The sequence below is a fragment of the Tamandua tetradactyla genome, chromosome 9 (assembly GCF_023851605.1).
Source record: "Tamandua tetradactyla isolate mTamTet1 chromosome 9, mTamTet1.pri, whole genome shotgun sequence".
NCBI lineage: Eukaryota > Metazoa > Chordata > Mammalia > Pilosa > Myrmecophagidae > Tamandua > Tamandua tetradactyla.
The window spans coordinates 57,749,779-57,776,176 of record NC_135335.1 but is presented as its reverse complement, the minus strand read 5'-3'; the positions used below and the strand labels follow the sequence as shown (position 1 = coordinate 57,776,176).

Genomic DNA, 26,398 nt, shown 5'->3' with positions numbered 1-26,398 from the left:
ACAATCTTAAAGGTAGCAGTGGGCCATTTCCAAGAGGCCACCCACCAGAAAACCTGAATTCATGTTAATCCCACTGTCCTCTTTGGTGTGTTTCAGGCACTTTTGACCTATGACGAGGAGACCAGCTTCTGTTTAGAAGACAAGTGCCCAGAGTCCACAGCCCCCGACCACCATGAAGCGAACCTGCTTCCTTGCATGGCTTCTCTCAAGCCTGAGCTTGAGGACAATTGCCCAGTCAGTAGCACTTGATGCAGCCCAGTGTCAGAGAGCTGAGCACCCAGTTATTTCCTATAAAGGTAAGAAACATATATGCTCTGGTTGCAAAGCCACCATTTAAATGCAAATCCCATGTTCAGTGACAGAAGATGATAGCAGCTATTACTCTAGTATCCTGTTCTTAGAAGGTGGGAACATGGAATCCTCCGACACAATAATTTCATTTCCAGAAGCAATCATTCCTCAAGAAGGATCCAGACTAGGGTGACCCAGGGAAGAAACTCCCTTGTTGAGGCTACTTTCATTTAAATTTATTAGACATTGGAACAAGGAGATAAAAATGTGACTTAAAAAAAAAAAGCACAATAAAACCAAGTAAAACAAAAAATTCTACACTTTGGCATTTCCCAGCATAGTCTTAGTCTTACAATAAATCTTATCTTGTTGTCTTTATCTAACATTGTCTGACAGACAAATTGGTTTCATTCCTCAAGGATCTTGAACTATGGACAGGATTAACAAATTCATCTATATATCCACTCATTATTCTTTCATTTGTTAGAATTTATTTACACTTGCTCATACTCCAGGCACACTAGGTGTGATAGTTAGGTTCAGTTGTCAACTTGGCCAGGTGATAGTGTCCAGTTGTTCTGTTGTTGAGGACTTAAATCATCAGCATGTGAAATTCGTCTATGGCAGATTATATCCTTCCTCAATGAGTGGGGCTTAAAAGGAGAGGTCAGGAGAGAGAGAAGGAGCTCAGTACAGCTCCAAAGAGCTCAGCACAGCCCAGCACAATGCAACTCAGACCCAGATGTTTGGATGCAGGAAGGAACCACTCTGGGGAAAACCATTTGAACCCAGAAGTCAGCAGGGAAGGCCAGCTCCATGTGCCATCACAAATTACTAAATTTGTAACTAAATTAAATCCCCTTTATAAAAGCAAATCCATCTCAGGTGTATTGCATTCTGGTCATCTTAGCAAACTAAAACCCTAGGCATTCAGGAAGAAAAGAAAATTAGTTTTTGTGCCTGCTCTGCAAGGGCTCACAGTCAGGTGGGGGAAGACAAACAGTTATATCAGCATGCCAATATAACTAATCACACCTTTTATTTTGCTAATTCATACAATAAACAGTTCAGTCTGTTATTTTTGTCATGAAAAATTGCAAACATACAAAGGTAGAAAAAATAGTCTAAGGAATGTCCAGCTCCTATAGTTTTCAATTCATGGCTCACATTTTTTGTTTTCATTTAAATCCCCATCCATGCTCCATCTCATGCCCACCCCCAGCCCCCAAATATTTTGAAGCAAGTTGAAGAAATCACATCATTTTATCTGTTATTATTTCAGTTCATCTCTATAAAAGATAAGGACTTCACAATACCATTGGCAAACCAAAAAGCTCTACCAAAAACCAAAAACCAAAAATCAGTTTCAAAAACTCATCAAATATCCAGTGAATACTGAGAGAGAAATACTTGATGGTTTTAGAAATACTCATGTTTTCTTTTTTTTAACATTTGTATCAAATAAGAATCCAAATCTAGACTTTACTTTGCAGTTGTTGACATAGCCCTTGAATCTCTTTTACTTTTTGGTGTTTTTGTTTGTCCTTTTTGCGATTTAATTTTTAAGGAAATTAAGTCATGTGTCCTGTGGAGTTTCCCCCAGTCTGGGTTATGTAAAACACATCCCTTTGGTGTCATTTAAATGTTCTTCTTTCCCCAATATTTCTTGTAAATATGTAGTAACATTGAGAGGGCTGATTAGATTGAGCTTCTAATCTTTTTGGCTTGATTATGTTATAGATGTGTTCTATAAGCTTCTATCAGGAGGCAGATAAGTTTGAGTTGTGAAATTTGCAGTTGTTTTTCCTAAGACAAAGTTGTTTTTGCCTAAATCTGCTGATTCATTGAGGGCTGCAAACCTGGTATTTTCTAATGTCACTCTCCTTTCTTCATTAGCTAGAATATTTCTATATTGAGTAGCTACTTGAACATCCTGATGGCACAACTAATATAGGAAAGGCAGAATAAGTACTTGTTTCCTGCCCCCCCAGCCAGTTTTTTTTTTCTCATTTCAAGACTTAGTTCTCTCATCTCATATAATGGCAACCAATAAGATTTTATGCTTGTTTTGATTATTAGAATCATAAACACATGTATTTCAATGCACTTGCAACTTTTATAGTTATAACTACTGAGATGGTCCCATTTCTGTCCCCTGTGGACCTCTTGAGTTTGGCTCACAGGTTCTTTTGGCACAACCCTAGCAGTCTTTGATATCTTCCTTGCTCTTTGGGATAGTGAGATGTTCCAGGATCCTCTTATCTATTTCAGCCCATAGGCCTGGGAATCAGTTATTCCTGGCTGACTTGAGCACTCAGGGGTGCTCAGTTAGGCCTTTTCGTGGGATAAGCAAGCGAAAATAATATTGAAAAAAATACACTGTAAGCTCCTCCTGATGCTTCCCATTCATCCCCAGAACTCTAAGGATTTTCTTAACCTTTCCATCTTCTATGTACTTTCCCCCAGGCACAGAATCCTGAGTCTCCACGGTGCCAACAGAACTACTCTTCTGCCTTTTCCCACAATACATGCTTGTTCATTTCAGAATAACAGTGTCATACAATTCTAGTCATCCTTGATTACTGAAAACACTTGATGATTCCCTTCTCTTCTTTTAACCCTCAGGGTGTATATTTCACTAAGGAATTAAGGCAAAATTACTGGTTTAAAACCACTTGAAATAACTTCCTTCTGCATGGTTATGACACCAACTTGAAATTCAGTTAACTTAATTTGTTTCTTTTGGCTTTTGATTTTCAGCAATTTAGAACATTTCCATTTCCATTATTATATAATGTTTCAAAGTCAAATTTATGAAACTAAGGGTGTTAAGAGAAATCTAACTTCTTTCCCTATTCTTTCTTTCCCCATTTTGTTAATTTCTTTCATATATTTTACAGTTTATTCTTCCTTTTTAATATAAAAAAGCTATATATACATGCATATTCATTATATATATGTATATATGCACACACATACATATAAATATATATTCATGACCCCCATTCTTGGAAAAAGTGGCATAAGAACAAACTTTTCTCTACCTAGCATTTTTACTTAATGATATATACTGGAGAGTATTTGCTAGTGATGTACAGAGATTTTTGTTCTTCCTTTTATGGCCACATAATTCTGCATTCCAGCTCCCCATTGAGAAAAGTGTAGGTCTTTTGCCATCACAGAAAGTGCTAGAATGAATGGTGCCTCCTGCCAGCATCTTTTAATGTTTTTTCCAAGTAAGTCATTGGCATAGATCCCTAGAAATGAAATTACTTGGTCAAAGGTTAAATGCATATGTTATTTTGGTAGATCTCACTCCATTCCCTTTCATAAAGGTTATGCTATTTTGCATTCCTATTGCCTTAAATTCAAGTTCCAGTTTCCCTATAGCTATTCTAGCAGAGCATACCATTAGGTTTTGAGATTTGTGCCAATTCCTTAGTTCATAAATGGTAACTCAGTGTATTTTTAATTTGTATGTTTTTAAATTAAACAATGGGCATTTAATAGGTGTCTATTATGCTGGTTTCTGTAGTAAATATTGATAAGATAGGAGCAAGAATCAGTTTCCTATGAAGGGATTTAGAGTCCATTTAAGAATATGTCACATTTTGTTAAGGCCCCCAACAGCTATCTATGCTGGGTGAGGTGGGAGCCCAGAAAAGGGTGTCTAAACCAGGCTCCCTGGTTCTAGGAGGGTGAGAAAGGATGGTCTCTAGGATATAGCAATGGCAAAGCTGAGTCACAAATGATTGTTACATGGTGTTTGAGAAACTCCTGAAGGGGAAAGTGTTCCAGTAAGACTATGAGCATTAAGGTGCTGGAGAGAGCACAGGAGGCCTGGGCAAGTGTTGTTTAACATAAGTCATGGAGTCTTGGTTAAGTTATAGGGGTGGAAGTAGAAAGAGATGAGGCTGAAGTGGTTGGTGAGGATTCCATGATGAATGCCCTTAAAAAATATCTTAAAAGTTCACCTTGTATTTGCATAGCCTCAGCTTGCAGGGGGCCCTGTAGTGGCAGGAGAGCCCTGTTCTGTGTGGGCTGCTGTGATCAAAATGAATGATGATGAGGGACTGAGGGATGGTGATGGCAGGCATATAAAGAAGAGTGTGTGTTCTAGAAATTCAAAGGCAGTGCCATTTTGATGGCTTAATGGAAAAGAGGGAGGAGGAAGCACTGAGCATGATCCTTGGGTTCTTGGATGTTGAGTCCACATAGCACAAAGAAGGGGTTCAGATGTGCAGAAGCTGATGAAGCTGAGTGTCTGTGGCCATCAGATGGAGCAAGGCATCCCAGAAACCAAGAAGGGGGAAACTTTCAAGATGGTGTTGGCCGACAGAGCGTCTGAGGATGCCTAGTTCCTGGCAGATGTGGGCTAGAAGGTTAGGGCCACTAACTTGTCCCAGTCTGCCTGGTTTCAGCACTGAAAGTCCTGTGTCTGGGGAAAACCAGGAGGTTGCTTCCCTTCCCGGAAGTCCTGTGTATTGGGATCTGCCACAGCAGCTTCAGGCCAGGGGTGGGAGAAGAAACTGATGGTGATGGGTGGAGAGGAAATAGACATAAAACAAGAGAAGCATTGTGTCTCCCAGGAAGAGGTCTGAGGACAGGGCTTTCCTGTCAAAGGAGCATTGCTGAATCATCCTTAAATGGTGATGGGAAGGAGCCTGGGCTTCCTCAGAAAGAAGCTGAGGAGAAAAGAAAAGAGAGAAGGGGAGATGACTGCTTAGGCAGAGTCCCTGGGGCTGTGGGTGGGGTGGGGTGCTGAGCACAGGTGGGGGATTAGCTCACAGGAAGCCTAGCAGGGGGTGGGGGGATGGAGACCATGGCACCCAGGATGCAGGAGCCTTTGTGGGTGGGGGTGGCCGGATGGGAGGCAGTTCCTGAGGCTGCCCTCCATCCCAGATGGAGTAGGCAGGCCACAGGCCAAGAGTATGTGGGCTTTAGGAAGGAAGTGCTTTTCTGGAGAAAGGATAAGATTGTTGGTCAAAAACCCTCACAAAATCCTCTGTAGATGTTGGGGACCCAGTAGGGGTTCCTTGGAATGGCTCATGTTACAGCTGGGAGGGTGGCTCCTGCTGTGCTCTACAGACACTGTTTGCAAGGCATGCCTCTCCAAGAAAGGCTCAGAAAGGATGCTGGAGCACTAATAAAGGAGAAATAAATGAAGGACAGGGTAATCTTGATCTCTTTAAATCTCAACTTCCATATATATGTAAAATTTCATGATTTAAAGATCCCCTTAAGAGTTGTTCTGCATGAAGTTAGGAGAATGAAGTGGATTGGATTCTCAAGTGATGGCTTAATACATTGAGACACGTTTTATCAATGTCTTGATTCAGTTTTCCCAGCTAGGCAGAAAATGCTTGGCAGGATCTTTTGTTTTTGAGCCTCGGTAAAATATTTGCCACTATGGTCTCTTCCTATCTGGCAGAGTTCATTGCTCAACACATTCCAACAGCTTCCTGAGTTTGCAAGGTTGCTCCCTCGACTGCATGTTCTGAAATATTTATCCCTGATTGTGCAGTGGCTGCTCAAACACCCTGACCCATTATGGATATACTGCTCACACTTATGTCCTTGTCATTTGCTTAAATGTCTATTCCAATAAAGAGGGGGAAAACAGGGCCCCTTCAAGACAGCACGCCTCTCCACATGCTTGCTGAGTCTCTGGATGAAAGTTAAATGTTTAGAGTCAATTGTAGGCAACAACTTCGAGTTCTGCTTTTGTTTATTAATTAAAGTCTACCCAGCACACTTTCTATTTAGAGAGTATGCTTGAGTTATTGGGATTGATTTATAGGAAGCAGTTTTCCATTGTACACATGGAAAGACCACGGTGGGGTGAGTTGTACCAGATTTGGGCTTGGTTTGCCTTGGAGCTTTATATCATGGACTGATTTGGATGCCTTCCTTGTGAGTCACAGCTGAAAGCATTTACTGTTAAAGTCTGAGATTACATCTGCCTACAGATCGCTCCTGGCCATTTTCACACCCAACTCCTTGGTGTTCATGTGGAGTGTCCTCCTACTTAGGGTTCATTGATCGCCTTGAGAATGGTTCTGGAACATAGGGGTTCTTGGTAGGAGATTAGGCATGTTTGGTCCCAGGGTTTAGCAAAGCATTTGGGAGAGTGGGGGTGGGGATTCCAGCTGGGGCCATCCCCAGGCAGGTGGGGGAATCATACTTGGCCCTCTGTCACCTTCACTAAGGGTGGAAGAGATTGGAAGTGATACCTGATTGAAAGTATCCAAGGTGGGATTTTAAACTTGGGCTCTCTTCCCATACAACAGTTTTAGGGAGGAGTACATTTCCTAGATCTGTATTTATCTTTTCAATAGAATAATTATGCTACCTTGTATTTGGGTGCTTGTGAAAAGTATTGACTTGCTAAATGTTGACATTAAAAATAAGATGGTGTTCCTTTTATCCAGGGTATGGTCAGATGAGTAGAAAAATAATAAGGATAAAATATAAATAAATAATAGAGGGAGATAAAGTGTAAAAACTGGGTAGATCGAAATGTTGTGGGTCAGTGAGGGGGGGGGGTAAGGGTTGTGGGTTGTATGAGTTCTTTTTTTTTTTATTTTCTTTTTCTGGAGTGATGCAGATGTTCTAAAAAAGATCATGGTGAAGAATACACAACTATGTGATGCTATTGTGAGCCATTGATTGTATAATATGGTTGGACTGTACATGTGTGGATATTTGTCAGTAAAAATATTTAAAAAAAATACGTGAAGGGTTTTGTGACTCTGTGGGGTGTCCTTCTTGGGAACTTACCTGGCACACCGACGTTCTGCATCTCTCTGATGTTCTCATTCTACCCGTCCCTGAAGTGGCCCACACAATATTTCCTGGCTCCCTGCTGTTCCTGGCCATTTTCTGGTCTCTTTGACTCCACCTTTTGATGTCTGCACAGGCCCTGGCACATTGATGGGGCTTGCTTGGAGAAGGCAGAACCTTGGCAGCCTCAGGTACCCCCCAGCAGAGTGAGTGAGACTGTCTTAGATAACAAGGATGGAGACATGGAAAGGAGCCAAGGGGGTCCTTTCTGTGCCACAGCTCCATGGCTCCCACAGCTCCATGTCTTCCAGCTCCACGTGTCCCCCTACTCCATGCATGCCCCATAATTCCATACATGTCCTCTGGCACCGTACATGCCCTTTAGCTCCATGTATATCCATTCCCATGGCTCCATATGTGCCTTCAGGCTTTGTGTGTTTCTCCTGGCATCATGCATGTCCCCCAGCTCCATACATGTCCCCTGGCTCCACATGAGTTCCAGCTCCATGCATGTTCCCTGGCTCCATCTGTGACACCTGGTTCCATGTGAGCCTCCAGCTCAATGCATGTCCCCTGGCTTTGTATGCATCCCAGCCCCACCCGTGCATTTCCCCTGGCTCGACATGAGTCCCCAAGCTCCATGCATGTTCCTTGGCTCCATGTATGACACCTGGCTCCCTGATGATTTCCTAGTGCTCTATTTTTGATTTGGTATTTGATGCTTCAAACAGTCATCTGGAGTCGTGGCACAGGCTGGGGTTCCCCTCTTCTCTGGGAGCCAGGACTCTCGTTGGCACAGGAGGGGTTGTGGAGATGATTTCTAGTGATTCTGGAGTCCTTGAATGAATAAATCTTGAGTGAAATTACCTCTAGTATTTCTCATGTCCATCTAATACCAGATCCTCCACTTTAACCTTTATAAATCAGAAGGGTGTGTGATTGCATGATAATAGACAGTTTCCTCAGGGAAAAGTTCGGAAATTATCAATAGATTAATTAACAATCAATTAAAAATAGTGCATGAAATTAATTTTATTTTTTATTTCAATATTTCATATGACTCTGGTGAAAACATAGTGAGACACTGCTAGCTCTCAAAAACTGTCTTGCATGCCACACTTTTATTTGGAGAACTAAAATTTACATAAGCCATGCGATTCTTTCTGGTTTCACTAGAGGATATGAATTCTCCTCCTATGAGTACTTGGGGGCAAAAGTGTGTTCATGGACCCTTAAAAAGTTTTTTGTTCCATAAATTATTTGACTTTTACTACCATGGGTATGATGAAATATTTTATATAACATCAGAATCACAAGTGCAGAATATTTGAATCTATTTGCAAAAGAAACAATTAACTTAAAAGCATGCTGCCTGTTTTGTTTTTTTTTACATTAAAAACCACATTTGGGGTTGAAGAGTGCTTTGAAAACTATTGCTTTTTTATTTCTTTGCTTTGTATATATGTTATACTATACAATGAAAAAAGTTGAAAAACAATTATTTAAAAATACTGCATTTGGGGAGAAATTTTTGATTTCCAAGTTGATTACTTGTTTACTATCTAGATGAAAACATGACAGAACTTTCCAACCCTATAATGTTGGTATGTAATGATTATTTATGTGTACATAGAATAAACAGCAGAAAATACCCTTGAACTCTATGTGTGCTTCATTGGGGGAAATTGTTTCCTTTTTCTAGATTACATTTTTATGTTAGTGATTTTTGACTGATGAAAACTGAGAGGGCCCCTGTTATCAGTTGTGGATTCTTTATCAGTAATGATTAGGCTCCAAGTATGATAAGAATGATTTATTGAATTTGAAAATTATCAATGACTTTTACATTACATTTTTTATTCTGAAATATACAAGATGGAATCTTAAGTTCAAATTTCAATAGTTTTTCTGATTCATCTTATTGGAGTAGTGGTTTTATTTTTTATTTTGTGACCTCAATTGGAATACTTTATATGTGAAACAGTTCAGTGTGATCATATTAAAACTGGGAAGACATTTTTGTAAATTTATTGTCAGGGTTCTGGTTTGAAACTAATTTCATTTGGCCTCAAATGGTATGTTATTGTATTTTATTTATCTTTCAGTACGTTGTAGTCTTTCCAAGCATTAAATGGGTAATTCATCCATTTCTCACACTGAAGGTAGATAAAAATTGTATTCTTATTTTCTCTATGATGGAAGTGTTGGAGATAAAATGCAGGATGAATAAAGTTTTAATTAGATGATTTTTATGTCCTCCTAACTTTACCTAATATCAAAGCAAGTTAAACACCCACGGTTACGTTTAAGAGACAAAGCATGGTACCAATTCCAGCAGACAACTAAAATTTCCCTGTTTCCAATGTCAAATAAAAGAATACATTGCAATTCTCAATTTTATTTAGTTTGTCTACTAATTTATTCAGTATTTAAAATCTTTTTTTGCCAAATCTTTGTTGGTACTGAGTAAAGAAGGGGCAGAATGTAGTATCTGGCTTGAGGAAAAATTATTGCTGAGTTTTTCCTTTGCTTCTCCAGTTCTTTCATGTGAGGCAGAGACAGCCACTGCAGAGCCCAAAGAATGCCTTCCACCAGGCTGTGAATTTTCCTCCCCACAATCCAGGACAGTGGATTACTAAAACCTCAATGACTTTGCCTGCTAAAGCATCCAGAGGAATGGATTTCTGCAATTCCAGACATAGCCAAGTCGTGGAAGCCTTATTTGACCATTCTCACCTTGCAAACCTCTCTGGGCAGTATGTTAGATCGACTCCAAACCCTATTAAATAAAGTCAGTGTCTCGAGACCCTGATGCCAGGACAGAGAGCACCTGGCAGTGCCTGGAAGGTGATTAACGATTGTCACTGTCATTTGTAGTTTTGATTTTTGTGCCACTCAGTTGCCTGACTTCAGTACAAAGAAGACTTTAACTCATGCTTGTCTGAAGAAAAAAGCAGAAGTCCAATTCATTAGTGATGCAATCAATATGTATTGAGCACACATTACATGCCAGAAAATTTAAGTCACTATGTTTACCCCAGTAAGTAATAGATGTCTGAATGCCTGTCTGCCCTGAGAATACATTCTGTTAGGAGATAGAGAAAATGCTAATGTTATCCTATGGGTTGAATTGTGTTCCCCCAAAAAGACATTGTGAAGTCCTAACCCCTGTCCCTGAGAACATGAACCTATTTGGAAATAGGATCTTTGCAGATGTAATGAAGTTAAGATGAGGTCACCCTGGAGTGGGATGGGGCCTAACTGAGTGACTCGTATCCTCAGAAGGAGAAAGAGATTTGGAGGTGATGACCCATGGAGAGGGTGGCCATGTGAAGATGGAGGCAGAGACTGGATCGATACAACTACGAGCCAAGAAAGGCCAAGGAGGGCCGGCAGCCACTGGAGGCTGGGAGGGGCAGGGAAGGATTCTTTACTACAAGTTTCAGAGGAAACATTGTCACCCGAACAACTTGATTTTGGACTTCTAGCCTCCAGAAGTGTGAGACAATAAATTCCTGTTGTTTTCAGCTATCCAATTTGTGGTAGCTTGTTATGACAGCCTTGGGAATTGTTTACAGATAATTCAGTATCATAGGGAGCATGTTAAATCATAATGAGGGCAGAGGAGAGAAAATGAAGCAGGTAATTCAGGGTTAAGTGTTGGGAGGAGTTGTAATTTTTGTTATAGTGCTCAATGGGCTGGCCATTTCCCTGTTGTTTCTACTGCTCCACAGCTGCCCACTTTTATTCTGCTCTGTCCTGCTTGCTCTTCAGGGAATCAGCAAACTCTACTTCTCAGGCCCCCATACAGGCTAGATTCCTGTTCAGTTGTGCAAAAGGAAGTGTCTTAGTCTAACAGGGCTGTTATGACAAGTACCACACAATGGGTTGGCTTAAGAATTGGGGATTTTTGGCTCACGCTTTCTGAGGCTAGATGTACAAAATGAAGGTGGTGTCTGCAATGTCTTGCTTTCTCCCCAAAGCCTATAGTGTTCGGAGGCTGCATGCCACAACCCTTGAGGTTCCTTGGCTTGTATCTCTGCCTCCCATCACATGGCCATCTCTCTCTCCTCTCTGGCCTTCTTTGATGTCTGCTTTGGTTTCTTCTTTTTATAAGGCCCCAAGTCATGGGAATGAAGACCCACCCTGATTCATTTGGCCACACCTTAACTGACAATAACATCTTCAAATCTCCTATTTAAAAATGGGTTCATACCCACAAAAACATGGATTAAAATTCAGGACATGCCTTTTGTTGGGGTACATAATTCAGTCTACCACAGGGTGGAAAAGGTAGAGAACAAAAAGGCTGGAAATATAGAAAAGGTCATGCTTATGCCTCTAACAGGGAGGCTGCACTGTGACATAAGTCTGGACTCTAGCAGCCTAGACCAGGCATTACTTTTTGGCAATTCCAACTTGAGTCTAAGCCACTGGTAGAAAAAGCACAATAGTAGGTCCAGTATCTTGGATTCCAGTCTAATTTACTAGTAGCTTCTAGCCTCTGTATAGCCTGCATTTTTCCATCTTGCTTTCCTTGACCCCACCCACTTTCCTTTTGCTTTCTCAGTTCTTCTAACACATTTCAGCCAATTCCCTGTATTACATTTTCTCTGTTTGAATTACCTGGGTGGTTTTTGTCCTGCAATTGAATCTTGACTTCTACAGAAGGATTTATTGAGACAAGACTTACAGGATGTAAGGGAGCAAGCCATGTGGATAATTGGGAAGGAACAGTCAAGGCAGAGAAAAGAGCCAACCTGAGGAGAGTAGTGTGAGCTGAGATCTAGGAGGAAATGTGGGTCTTATACCATAGAACCTTTGGGCATGTTGCCTTTTATTTCCAGTGGGATTGGAAGCCATTCAAAGGTTTTGAGGAATGGAATGAAGTGATCTAATTTATGATTTCATATGATCACTCTCGATGCAGTGTTAAAGATAGATTCTGTTGCAGGGTGCAGGTCAGGGAGACACGTTTGGGGGCTGGTGAGTAATCCAGGCTGGAAATGATGGCGGCTTGTGTGAGATGTTAGCAGCAGAGATGGGGGGCCGTGGTCATTTCTAGATATTTTGCAGGTTGAGTCAAAATTATTCTTTTCAGATTCTCTGTGAGAAATAGGAAGATAAGAATGACTCTAAAGCTTTGCTTCTGAGAAATTGCAAATGTGGAGGTGCCATTTACTGAGATAAGGAAGAGTGCCATTTTGCAAAGGAGTTTGAGAGCTTTGATTTTGGAGCTGTTACATTTGAGATGCATTTTTGACATCCTAGTGGAAAGGTCAAGTAGTCACCACATGTACAAGGCTGGAGTTGGGGAAGTGGTCTTGGTTGGAGATTGAATGTGGGGGTGGTGGGTGTCATTAGTATGTAGCTAGTATTTAAAACAAGACTGATGAGATCTCCAAGTGAGGAAGTGTTGACAGAAGAGAGAAGAGTTGGGTGAGTGAGCCCTGAAGTAATTCAGACTTGGAGGTTTGAGAAATAGAAGGACGCAGCAAATAAGATGAGACGGGATGGGCAGGGATACATTGGAAGCCAAGTGAAGAGAGTGATCCTTTTTGTAGGGTCCTGGCTAGTGAATACCTAGGGGATTGACTGTGCATATCAGATAATAGGTGCTGTTATAAGTTTACTAGTGGAGAGTAATACTAAGGTACAGAAGGCACCAGAGTCTAATCCTAGATTGGGATTCTCCTAAACTGTGGAACCATCTGGCAGATGAATATTTGGGTGATATTCTAGGTCCCCATGTACAGGCCAGGTTTTGAAACTGAATATTCCTCGAATGGTGGCCAAAGAAGGAAATAGTATTGTATTATGGTTACTGTAAACAGATGGGAACCTCTTAGAGGTTGGTCTGACCCCTTTCATTGAGGCAATTTTTGGTCAGCTGTTGAGTGGAAAGAGCCATATAGTTGGGAGACAAGGTATTAGGGTTAGTTTTGTAACTTAGTAGATGTGTGAACTTGGACTAGTTACTTAATTCTGGGTCTCCAATTCTGCTTTGAAGTGGGGATGAAAATGCTACCTTTGAAGGACTATTGAGCAGGGGGAACAAGAGTGTTTGTGTTTGTGTGAGTGTGTGTGTGTGTGTTTGTGAGAGTGTAAAGACCTCCAACCCTAGATATCATTCCATCCAACATTAATGGCAGCTAGCCTTGAGCTAAAATGGTATGAAATGACACTCCTAACTATTAAATTTCCAAAACATTTTTGGAAACTCTATGAGGCTCAGCAATTTGAGGAAATAACCATGATTTTAAAAAATGAGATATTTGAATATTTGGTCTTTCTTAATGATTTCACCTGGGTTTTAATGTTAATCACCATGTAATGCATAGAGGTGTGTTTTGAATTTCTAATTTAGGGGTTGAAAGGAAAATATCAAACCACTGCATGGTTGGTTCAAGCCAAATGCCAACATTTTTTGGATTAAAGCAAATAGACTAGAATAATATAAATCATGATTCATTTCTATTTAGAATATTTATTTCTAAATTTATTTCTTAATTTCAAAAGGTCAACCTTACCAGAAAATAAGGCATATTCTTAAGATAAATCACCAGCATCGAAATAATAAATCCTCCATTTCTTTGTGGGAAACAAGATCTTAGATGTTAAATCCATGGATCAAGGCTTAAATCCAAAAACCAAATTAATTAGTTTTGGGAATACAAATACACGCCAAGGTGGAACATAAGACTATGTGAATTCTTCTTTCATAATAGAGTTTTTAACTGTAACATCTACTAATTGTGGAAACTGTATAAAACTTGTCAGATAACTTTCATGGTATATGTGCCTTGTTTATTTAGGATCTGGTAAAAAGAGGATTTTTTTTTTAATTGAAAGATCATAAAGGAGACTTCCACATCTGTCCATGATGAGAAAAAGGGGCTTGCTTTATCCTCCTGCTTTAAATAACTAGACAACTATTGAAAGAAGACAAACTATTAGAGAAATGACAGTTTTTAGGCAATGGATACAGTGGGCAGAGCAGAATTGCCATCCCTTCGAGTAAAAGAAACAAACAAGATGAGCCTTTGATTGCTTGGACTTTCTGGAAGTAGTTTCCAGGACACAGCACGGTGAGGGGGAATCCAAACAATGGCCAGTGAACTTGTTGATTTTAATAAATAGAGATTGGCGTTTGGAGAGGAGGAGGTACAGGAAGTTCTATTTGAACACAGCCATATCAATACTTATTATAAGTGTAAATATTCTATTTAAAAAGTAAAGATTGTCAGATTGGATTTAAAAAGTGACACAACTTTATACTCTTGAAAAAAGCACTTTAAATATAAAAACACATATAGATTAAAAGCAAATGATGTAAAAATGTCACTGAAAATACAAATCAAAGGATGCAAAGGGGATACATTAATATTGGACAAAGTAAATAAAGAAAAAAATTTTAAAAAAAGAGCAAAGAGGATACTATCTCTTTGGAGGGACATACAAATTTATCAGTTTCACATGACATTTTCCAATGTGAATGCCTGTAATTAGCAAAAACTATCAAGATACAAAGGAACATTTGGTAAATTGAAATGGGAGATTTCAATAATTGATGGAAATAGATGAAAATCAGGAAAATATAGAAGACATGGAAAATGCCATCAGCCAACCTGACCTAATTGACATTTTCAGAATATTCCTTCCAATAACACCAAATGCAAAAAAGATATTTATCAAAATGCACTAGCATAGAAATGTGTGGAAGATGATGGAATAGGATAGGCTGAGTTCACCTCTGCTCCGTAGAACAAATAGAGAAGTGATAAAAGAATGACTGAACCAGTAGTTCCAGGGTCTGAGCGACCAGAGAGGGGCTTCTACATTATATAAAAATGACCTGGATAAAAAAGCAGAAAAGTTATGATTGAGAGGATGGGGTGCGTTTACTCAGTTGTGAGTGCACCTGGGGTAGACTGCAACATGCAGGCTGGAGTAGGTGCTGAAGGAGTGACGTGCTCTGCACTCCTGCCTACTTGTACTGTAGCAGCTTGGGAGATCTTCCCTCTCAGCTCTACAACTGGGAGCTCCTGTGGGGAGCCTGGAAGCAGACTTGATTTACCTATGGACAGAGTCTTGGCTGCTGGTGCACAGTGCCTGCCCCCATCACTGAGACAGGCTGCTGCGGGCACCTGGTTTTGGCTAAGACTCAGGGCCTTCTCCTCAGGAGGAGGAGGGCCACAGAGGGGAACTTATCTGATAGTTGGCTAGTGAAAGAGATTCCCGGGGTCCTGCTACATCCATCTTTTCTCAATGGAGGCCTGGAGGGCTCATGGTATGCATAGGCAGAGAGGTAGGGATGAAGCAGTAAGCCATGCTGCACTACCAGGCCACTCCAGGGCTGGCTGTGGGCAGGGTTAGTTGAAATACTCAATCATCCCACAGCCCAAGGTCATTCTATTACGCCCACAAGCGAATTCCCCACACCCTCAACCCCAGGGTTGGTGACTTTCACATGCAGGGAGACCTGTGGCCTTGGGATGGGATTGCACTAGGTTTTCATCTAGCTCAGCTGACTGCTACAGTAAGGGAGCGGTGGACCTGAAGGAAAGAGGAGGCCCAAGAGTATCATCTGCTGGGAGGATGTGGAAAGAACAGTCTGGCAAACTGCCTTCTGCCTAGCTTTGAACAGATCTTCAATTAGAGTTGCACCTCTGGCATGAGGTCCTGGCCTTGGGTTGGTGGGGATTTACTGACTAATCGATTTCAGGAGACTTTCAACACAAACTCAGGCAACACAGAATCTTAAATGAGCAATGGAAAGTAACTTTCAAAATAGCCTTATCAAGATAATCAAGTGTCATGATGTCACAAAGCACATGAAGATGCAAGAAAATATAGTCCAACCAAATATAGAAAGAGACACAGTGGGTGAGCAATGGTGGCTCAGTGTCAGAGTTCTCACCTGCCATGCCAGAGACCCAGGTTCAGTTCCTGGTGCCTGACCATGTGGAAAAAAAAAAAAAAAGAAGAAGAAGAAGAGACACAGTGTTTGGAAAAACTAAGCAAAGCCATTCATACAGATCTCCTAAATAAGTTCAATGGATGGGCTAAAGATATACGGAATACCAAGAAGACACTTGAAGAACATAAAGAAACATTTGAGAGAATAAATAGAAAAAACAACAGCTCTTAGGGAAATAAAAGCTACTATAGATCAAATTAAAAATATACTAGAGACACACAACAGAAGATTTGAAGAGGAAAAAGTGAACTAGAGGACAGGACAACAGAATTCGAACATGCAAAAGAACAAATGGTGAAAAAGATGTAAAAAATTAAATTGGGTCTCAGAAAAATGATGGAGCAACATAAAGCATACAAATATAAGAAATTAATCATGTACCAGAAGGAGAAAGAAGAGTCAAGAGCTAGGAAATAATGGGGGGAAACTTAGCAACCCTTATAAAAGACATAAATATGCAAGTCAAAGAAGCCTAGTGAATTCCAAATCAAATAAAACCAAATAACCCCACTCCAAGACACATACTAATCAGACTGTCAAATGCTGGAGAGAAGCAGAAAGTCCTAAAAGCAACAAGAGAAAAGCAATTCACCACATACAACAGAAGCCAGATTAGACTAAATTTGGACTACTTCTCACCATGGAGGTGAGAAGGCAAAGGTATGATATATTTAAGATTCTGAAAGAGGAAAAATTCCAGCCAAGAATTCTTTATCCAGCAAAGTTGGCTTTGAAAATTAAGGGAGAGATTAAAATTTTCACAGACAAACAAATGCTGAGATAATTTATTAACAAGAGATCTAAACTGCAAGATTTCTGTTCGTTGAAAAAAAAGACAGGACAGGGATGTCTACAGAATGGCGCAGAAGTAAGGAGTATTATTAAGGGTAACTTAAAGGATAAAAATGGAAAAATATATAAGTCAATCTGACAAATAAAAACCAAAGAATAAGATGGTAATTCAAAAACTGCCTTTAAATAATAACTCTGAATATTAGCGGACTAAACTCACTAATTGAAAGATAGAGATTGGCAGAAGGGATTACAAACATGATCCATCTATATGCTGCTTATGAGAGATTCATCTTAGACCCAAGGATACATATAGATTGAAAATGAAAGGATGTAGCAAGGTATTCTACACAAGCTGTAATGAAAAGAAAGCAGGAATAGCTACATTAATATCAGACAAAGTAGACTTTAAATGCAAAGATTTCATAAAAGACAAGAATAGACACTACATATTAATAAAAGGAATAATTCAACAAGAAGAAATAACAATCACAAATGTTATGTACCCAATCAAGCTGCTTCAAATTATATGAGGCAACTATTGGAAAACTGATGTTTCAAAAATCACAGTGGAAGCCTTTAATATACTACTGGCTTTTATAGGTAGAACAACCAGACATAGGATCAATGAAGACATAGAGAACATAAACAATGTGATAAATGAATTAGATTGAATAGACATATATAGATTGTTACACCCCAAAACACCAATGCTCATGGGATATTCTCCAGGATAGGTCATGTGCTGGGGTACAAAACAGGTTTTAAAAAATTTAAACAGGTTGAAAATAGTCAAAGCAATTTTTCTGACCACAATGGAATGAAGCTGGAAATTAATAACCACCAAAGAACCAGGACTTTCACAAATATATGGAGATTAAATAACACACTTTAAAGAATCATTGGGCCAGAGAAGAAACTGCAAGAGAAATTAGTAAATATCTGGAGACAAATGAAAATGAGAATGCAACATTCAGTACTTAAAGGATGTGGTAAAGCAGTGCTCAGAGGAAAATGTATTGCCCTAAGTGCCTATATTAAAAAAGAAGAAAGAGCAGAAGTCAAGGATTTAACTGCACACCTGGAGGAAGTAGAGAAAGAAGAGCAAACTAACCCCAAAGTAAATAAAAGAATATAAATAACAATGATTAAGGCAGAAATAAATGAATTAGAGAACCAAGACCAAACAAAACAAAAAAACCCAAAAACGAAACAAGAGAAAGAATCAATAAAACCAAAAAATTTTTTTTGATAAAATCAATGGACTCTTAGCTAGGCTGATAAAGAAAAACAAAAGATACAAATAAAACCAGAAATGAGAGGAGGGATCATTACTGTAGGCCCTAAAGAAATTAAAATAAAATCATAAGAGCATACTATGAACAACTATATGCTAACAAACTAGATGAAATGGACACATTTTTAGAAGCACACAAACAACCTACATTGACTTGGGAAGAAATAGAAGACCTTTATAAATCAATTACATACAAAGAGATTCAACCAGTCGTCAAAAATATTCATACAAAAAAAAAGCCCAGGTCCTGATGACTTCACAGGGAAGTTTTACCAAACATTCTAAAAAGAGCTAACAGCCTTCTGCTCAAACTATTCCTAAGAATTAAGGAAAAATGAAAGCTACATAACTCATTTTATGGAGTTAACATTGCTCATACCAAAACTGGTAAAGACACTACAAAAAGGAAAACTACAGTCCAGTCTCTCTAATGAATATATATGCAAAAATTCTCAATGAAAAACTTGCAAATTGAATCCACATTAAAAGAGTTATACACCATGACCAAGTGGGGCTTATTCCATGCATGCAAGGGTGGTTCAACACAACAAAATCAATGTAATAAATATATTAACAAAGTGATGTGGAAAAATCACATGTTCATCTTAATTGATGCAGAAAAAGGATTCAATAAAATACAGTATCCTTTTCTGATAAAAACATTTTAAAAGATAGGAATCAAAGGAAACTCCCTCATATATGATAAAGGGCCTATATGAAAAACCCATAGACAGCATGGTACTCAATGGCGAGAGACTGAAAGCCTTCCCTCTGAGATTGGGAACCAGACAAGGATGCCCTCTGTCACCATTATTATTCAACATTGTGCTTGAAGTTCTAGCTAGAGCAGTGAGGAAGAAAATGAAATAAAAGGCATCTAAATCAGAAAGGAAGTAGTAAAACTTTCATTATTTGCAGATGACATGATCCTATACTTGGAAAATCTTGAAAAATCTAATGCAAAACTACTTGAGCTAATAAACAAATTAAACAAAGTGGTGGGGTACAAGGTTAGTATGCAAAAATCAGTAATGTTTCTATATGCAGATAATGACCTAACTGAGACTATTAAGAAAAAAGTTCCCCTCACAATAGCAGTTACACGAATCTGATACATAGAAATAACTTAACCAGGGATATAAAGGACCTTTACACACAAAAACTACAAAACTTTAGTAAAAGAAACAAAAGAACTGCTAAGTACGTTGAAAGGCATTCTGTGTTCATGGATAGGAGGGTTAGAAGTCATTAAAATGTCAGTTCTACCCAAGTTGATTTACAGATTCAACACAATACCAATCAAAATTCCAACAACTTACTATGAAGACTTGAAAAAGCGAGTTATCAAATTTATTTGGAAGGGAAAGGGGCCTTGAATAGTCTTCTGAAAAAGGAAGCATGTAGTTGGAGTACTTCACTTCCTGATTTTAAAGCTTCCTGATTTAAAGTCACATTGGTCAAAACAGCATGGTATTGCCACAAAGATGGACATATTGATCAATGGAATAAAATTGAGAGTTTGGAAATAGACCAACAGATCTATGGATCTTCAACACAGCCCCCAAATCCTAGCTAGAATAGTCTTTTCAATAAATGGGTCTGGGAGAACTGGATATCCATAGCCAAAGAAATGAAAGAGGACCCCTACCTCACACCCTGAGGTATGTACAAAAAAATGTACAAAAAATTTTGTATTTTTATACAAAAATTAACTCAAAGTGAATGAAAAACCCAAATATAAGAGCCAATAGCATAAAACTCCTAGAAGAAAATATAGGAAAATGTCTTTGACACCTAGTAATAGGAGGTAGCTTCTTAGACCTTACATCTAAAGCACAAGAAACAAAAGAAAAATAGATAAATGGAATTCCTCAGAATCAGATGCTTCTGTGCCTCAAATGGCTCAGTCAAAAAGATGAAGAGCTAGCCAAAACAATGGGAGAAAGTGTTGGGAAGCTAAACAGCTGATAAGGATTTGATACCCAGTATATATAAAGAACTCATACAATTCAATGATGAAAGACCAAACAACCCAATAATAAAATGGGCAAAAGATATGAATAGACATTTTTCTGAAGAGGAAATACAGGTGTCTAAAAAGCCCATGAAAGAATGTTCATCTTTATTAACTATAAGGGGAAATGCAAATCAAAACCACAATGAGCTATCATCTCATACCTACAAGAATGACTGCCATTAAACATACAGGAAACTACAAATGTTGGAAAGGATATGGAAAAATTGGTACAATTTTTCATGCTGGTGGGAATGTATAATGGTATAGCTACTGTGTTGGTTCCTAAGAAAACTAAATATTGAGTTGCCCTACTACCCAGCAATACCATTACTCGCTACCTCCTTCAGAGGAGCTGAAAGCAGTGTCACAAGTAGACATTTGCACACTGATGTTCATAGTGCCATTATTCACAATGCCAAGAGATGGAAACAATCCAAGTGACCATCAACATATGAGAAGATAAACAAAACGTGGTATATACATTTGATGGAATATTATACAAGCAGTAAGAAGATATGAGGCCCTGAAGCATATGACAACGTGGATGAACCTTGATGAAATAATGCTGAATGAAATAAGCCAGATACAGAAGGATAGATACTGTATGATTTCATTAATATGAATCCCCTGGAAAATGTAAACTCAACGTCTTAAAATGTAGAATATAGGGGATCTAGAGATAGACAGAAGTTAGAGCAGGGGCAATTGTTACCTAATATCTATAGTTAATGAGGTTGAAATTAAAAGCATGGGGATGGATAGAGGTGATGGTAGTTCATTAGCGGGTTTGTAAGTAATATTCACCTTACTGAAGGTGAATATGATTGAAAGGGTTTGTTAAGAGCCATGTACCTCACCAATTAGCACTACAAATATAAATAAGTTCTTGCATGAACTACTTCAAAAGTATGACCCTTGTACAAAGAATTAATAATAAATTGGTAAATGGGAAAAACTGCTTATTGCATTCTCTGATTTATAGTTAACAGGAATATATCACTAATAGCACAACAACACTAGAGGTAAATAATTGGGGGGTGGGGCAAGAGTTAAGAGGAGTTTTGGATTTTCTCTTTGGTGTAGGTGAGTCTGTCTGTTATTTTTCTCTTTGGAGCAATGAAAATTGTCTAAAATTGAGAATATTGATTGTACAACTAAAAGTGATGATACTATGAAACATTTACTATTTATTTTGGATAGAATTTATACTAGATGAATAAATCTTAAAGTCTGCAGATCCAAAATAAATAAATAAACAGAAAGGCTGAAGTACTAGAGAAGATGTGGAGAGAGAGGTATGCCTTTTCAATGCTGGCAGGGTAGCAGAATGGTGCAGGAACTCTGGAGGGTAATGTGGATCCACAGGAGGCTAAATGTAAGGTTGCCATATGATTAGGCAATTCTGTCACTAGTTATATACTCAAAAAACACTCTGATGCTTATGGCGACATTATTCGTGATACCCAGTGGATGGAGGTGGCAGAAGGATACATTCACTGAGAAGCACAAACGCGAATTGTGTTGTATATATATGATGGAATATTGTTTACTTACAGAAAGGAATGAAGTCAGGAGGCATGCAATGAGGTGAATGAGCCATAAGGACATTATGTTGAGAAAAATAAGCCAGAAATGAAAGGACAAATATTTTATTTGTTTCAGAAAATTCTTACAAGAAAATTGGGGTCCAGATTGTAAGCTCTTATGGCAGTCACAAGTACTCCTGACTTTAAGTATTTTTAAATTCTGAGATGCTGTGCTATAGGTGTACAGCCTGGTATTTTCCTGGAACTTGGGGTTCCTGTGTCACACAGAGCTAGAGCTGGAGCTTTGCAGCTCTAAAAGTCAGTATTCCTATATACTGCAACTGTTAACAAGAAGTCAAAAAAGAGATAAGACTTCATTAGAGATAAAAATGAAGCCAGTGTGATTGGGACACAGGTAAATCAGAATACAGGGTAAATGATGATATTGTCTATATTTTAGAATTTTGCTTAATTTATGACACCCAAGGAAGAGAAATATATTTTGTCCAAAATCTAAATTTTCTGTAGCATACCAGCAAACTTAACCTATCTTGCTAGTTCAGTTAAGCAGCCTAAAACCATGGAGCCTAGAATTGGGAATGAGGTCTATGTAGCTTAATGTAATACTTGAATACATTCCAGAGTATTGGGCAGATAATAAAAATGTATGGGCAAAGTGTCTTGAGAGACTGCAAGAAAAATATGTAACTATTTAACTTTCCTGCCTGGGAAATTCCTGACATTGTCTCAAATATTAAGGACTCTCAAGTTAATAGGCCAAACTCTTGATCTTGAATTCTACTCTTGTGAAACTTATTTCTATAATGGAGCAGATAAGGCTACCTATATTATGTCTAAGAGTCACCCATAGAGAACTCTTGTTGCTCAGATATGGCCTCTCTCGCTAAGCCAACTGGGCAGGTGAACTCACTGCCCTACACCCTACGTGGAATATGACACCCAGAGGTATATGTCTCCTTGGCAATGTGTTTCATGACTCCCAGGGATAAGCCTGATCCTGGAACTGTTGGATGGACAATGCCTTTGTGAACAAAAGAGGGAAAAGAAATGTAACAAAAGAAAGTATCAGTGGCTACAGGATTTCAAGTAGTGTTGAGAGGCTATTCTGGAGATTACTCTTATGCAAGCTTCAGCTAGATATTGCTAATTTACATGGTATGCCAAGCCCTAACCAACAGTATTTCTGTAAACCCTAAAGAATATCTAGGGTTCTATCTGAGACTTTATAAGTTTCACTCGCTAAGTTTATTTTTCAGAAACCTAAAACCTGCAGATGTTCCCAGGCCAGGTAAACCCCAAAACCCAGAGTAATGTCAGTTCCCCTTTACAATATCATGAAGTTAGAATGGTCATTGCCCAAATATCCCTAAAGATTGGGAGAGGGGTTGAAGGAGATGGAGGAGTTGTAATAGAGAAGATAGGATTTAACAAATGCTTATGATTACTGAATCATTATATTGATATTTCTTTTTAGTCTTCAGTGTCTTAGAGCAGCAAGAAGGAAATATCTGAAATTGTGGAACTGTAACCATATCATACTTTGAAATTTGTTCTATAACTACTTGTTGAAATGTATTATGAAATTGACTGCTTGTATATATGTGTTTTATTTCACAATAGAAAATGTTAAGAAAATACACGAGCATAAAACAAATCTCAGTGCATTTAAAGTATTGAAATCATGCCAAGTATGATTATGAGCATATCCCATTCAAACTAGGAGATGATCAAAGAATGAAATGTTGAAAATTATGGAAGTAAAGCATCTTAATTCTAAATAAACCATGGTCAAAGCACATATCACAAGGGAAATTCTAAAATATTTTCATCTGAATGAATATGAAAGTACAATTTGGGGATTCATCTAAAGCAGAGCTTAGAGGGAAATTTATAGCATTAGTGCTTATATCAGTATTGGAGACATCTGGGATCATTGATTTTAGGGTCTCCTTTAGGAAATGAGAAAGAAGGAAAATGGAATCTGTGGGCAAATAGGAGGAAGGAAACATTGAAGAGAAGAGGATAATTAAACTAAAAGACAAATGGAAAATTGTAATGAAAAGCAGGGAAATTAAGACCTAGCCCTTTGAAAAGCTCAATAAAATCAATAAACCTTTAGCTTGATTGATCAGGAAAAGTGAGATGACACAATTTATTAGTGATAAAAAATCACAATTTTATCACAAATAAAAGAAGAGAGACTAAAGAATCTGCAGCCATAAAGAGATAATAATAGAAAATGAAGGTCAACTCTCTATCAGTAATTCTGAAAACTTAGTTGAAATTTTCAAATTTTTTGAAAGCTACAAATCTAGGAAAGCTTACTTAAGAGAGAGAGAGAAAAGGGAAGATAAAGTCTTTTGAAGTTTATTTCATCCAGGCAAAGTTGCTTGTATCTCTGGAAATCAGTCCATGTAAATCAACACATTACCAACTTAAAAAATAAATTGTCATTTCAGGAGATATAGAGAAAACAACTGACAAAATTAAACAATTTTCATGGTAATAATTAGGAATCACAGGAATTGTCATAACCTTACAAAAGAAATCTAAAGATAATCTGAATCTAATAGAATACTTATTGGTGAAAGACTGATGTCTCCATAAGGGTGCCTATTTTTTACCTCATTTAGAGTTTTTTGGTTAATTTACTAATGCTACAGAAGGTAATAAATAAATAATACAATAAATGCAATATATAATATGATATTCTATAATATGAAATGATATCAATACAATAAGCAAATAAATAGCATAGAGATTAGAAAGGAAGAAGAAAAGTTGTTCTTTTTTTTGGGGGGGGGGGGTGCATGGTCTGGGAATCAAACCCAGGTCTCCCTCATGAAAGACAAGCATTCTACCAAAAGCTGTCCTTTTTTGCATTTGAGATTATCTATTTAGAAATTCCTAATAAAAAATTTATAAAGAACTACTAGAACTATAAGTGAGTTTCTCATGATTTCTGTATACATGGCAAATGTAAGAATTTCTCTCGTGCTACATCCTATCAAGTAATAATTGGAAATTAAAATATTCCTTTTATCATAGTATTAGATATATGAAACAAGGATATGTTTAACAAAATACACACCAAAACTGTGCATTGAATGTTACAAAATATTGCTGAGAATGGAGAGAAATACCATACTCATCAATCAGCAGACCCAGTATTGTTATCAGTTCATACCACACTGATCTACAGATTTATGCATGTTTAATCAAAATCTTAGCATTCTTTTATTGTAGAAATTGGTGAGCAGATTCTAAAATTCATAGGAAAATACTAAGGATTTAGAATAGCCAGAACAACGATGAAAAAGAAGAATAATGTTGGAAGACTTACGTGATGTGATTTCAAGATTTATTTTAAAGGTCCCGCGATCAGGTCAGTGTGGTATTTGTATAATAAACAACATATAAATCAATGCAAAGAGATAAAGAAAGAAATAGGATGCCATGGTAATTCAGTGAGGAAATGATAGTCTTTCAATAAATGGTGCTGGAAAAATTGGATATCTCCATGCAAGAAGTGAATCCTGACATCATATAAAAAATAACTCAGAGAGATCATAGACCTAAAGATAAGAGCAAAAATTGTAAAACCTCCAGATGAAAACAAAATGTTAGACTGTAGGTTGGGCAAAGATTTCTTAGGATACAAAAAGCATTTAAGAGAAAATTCGGTAAGTTGGACCACATCAAAATTCAAAACATTGGTCTTCTCTTTTGGTCTCCTCTTCTTCAAGTGATGAAAACTGAAAGTAATGGATTGTTATATATTTATATCCAATTAATGATTTTAATTGCTGTTTAAATTGGTAAAGTCTGGGGTACCAGGGCCATCCTTTTCTTCTTAAGAAAATACTCTCCTTTTGAATGCTAGCACAATGGAATTCTGCATCCTAAAAGCTAAATAAAAACTAACATTTCTTTTCACATAGTTGACACTGACATTATTTTTTATCACAGATGTTTAGGAGGACAAATTAATATGTCTTTTATGGAAAGGATGGTTTCATCTTCTCATTCCATACACTATGCAATTAATTAATGTATAGGGATCAGAGTCACATTCCACTTTAGACCTAGTACTTTTTCTTGTTACCTGCAAGCAAACAATTCAGAGATGTGTCGAAAGAAACAGGTCACCAGTGTCATTAAGGCTGCAGGTTTATTGAAAAAGAAACTGTTCTAGCAGGGAGATCTCAAACAGGGGAAGTCAATGTGAGAGGCTCAAAATGGCCAGGGGGTTTCAGCAATTAGAGCAATTAAGAGATTTGCAAGTGGGAAGTTTCAGTGATTAACATTTGCATAGGAGGATCTTACAAAGCTGGGAACAGATAAACATTGGTTAGTGTAGTTCATTTGTCTGTTTTTAATAGCCTATCCCTATTGGACCGGGAACCATCTTATCGCTCAATGTTGCTCAAAATGCAGCTTTATCAGAAATACTCCACTTCCTCAGAAAGTCCCGTCCTTGGTCAGATTTTATCTTCTGAAAAGTCCATTTTATTTTATTTATATTCGCAAGTGAAATATGAATATATATTTGAGGTCATCAGTGCAGTGAAGTTTAAAACTTTTACTCTGAATTCTCAGTGGTGACTAAAGCTAAGACAACTAGGCATTTGAGTCTCAGCTTAGGGATTTAATGGGGGCTTAAATCATAAGGAAGAGTTAGGCAATCCAGC

The 26,398-nt window shown here is 38.1% G+C and overlaps 1 protein-coding gene across 9 annotated transcripts in view; it reads left to right on the top strand.

The window, feature by feature from the left end:
* Positions 1-26,398, top strand: part of SEMA5A (semaphorin 5A) — a 574,926-nt gene that overhangs the window by 204,466 nt on the left and 344,062 nt on the right. For all 9 annotated transcript variants that reach the window (XM_077116834.1, XM_077116833.1, XM_077116837.1 and 6 more), the window contains one exon: positions 97-296. In XM_077116834.1, coding sequence (XP_076972949.1) covers positions 173-296 — 124 coding nt within the window. In that variant the 5' untranslated portion in view covers positions 97-172. The remainder of the gene's footprint in view (positions 1-96; positions 297-26,398) is intronic.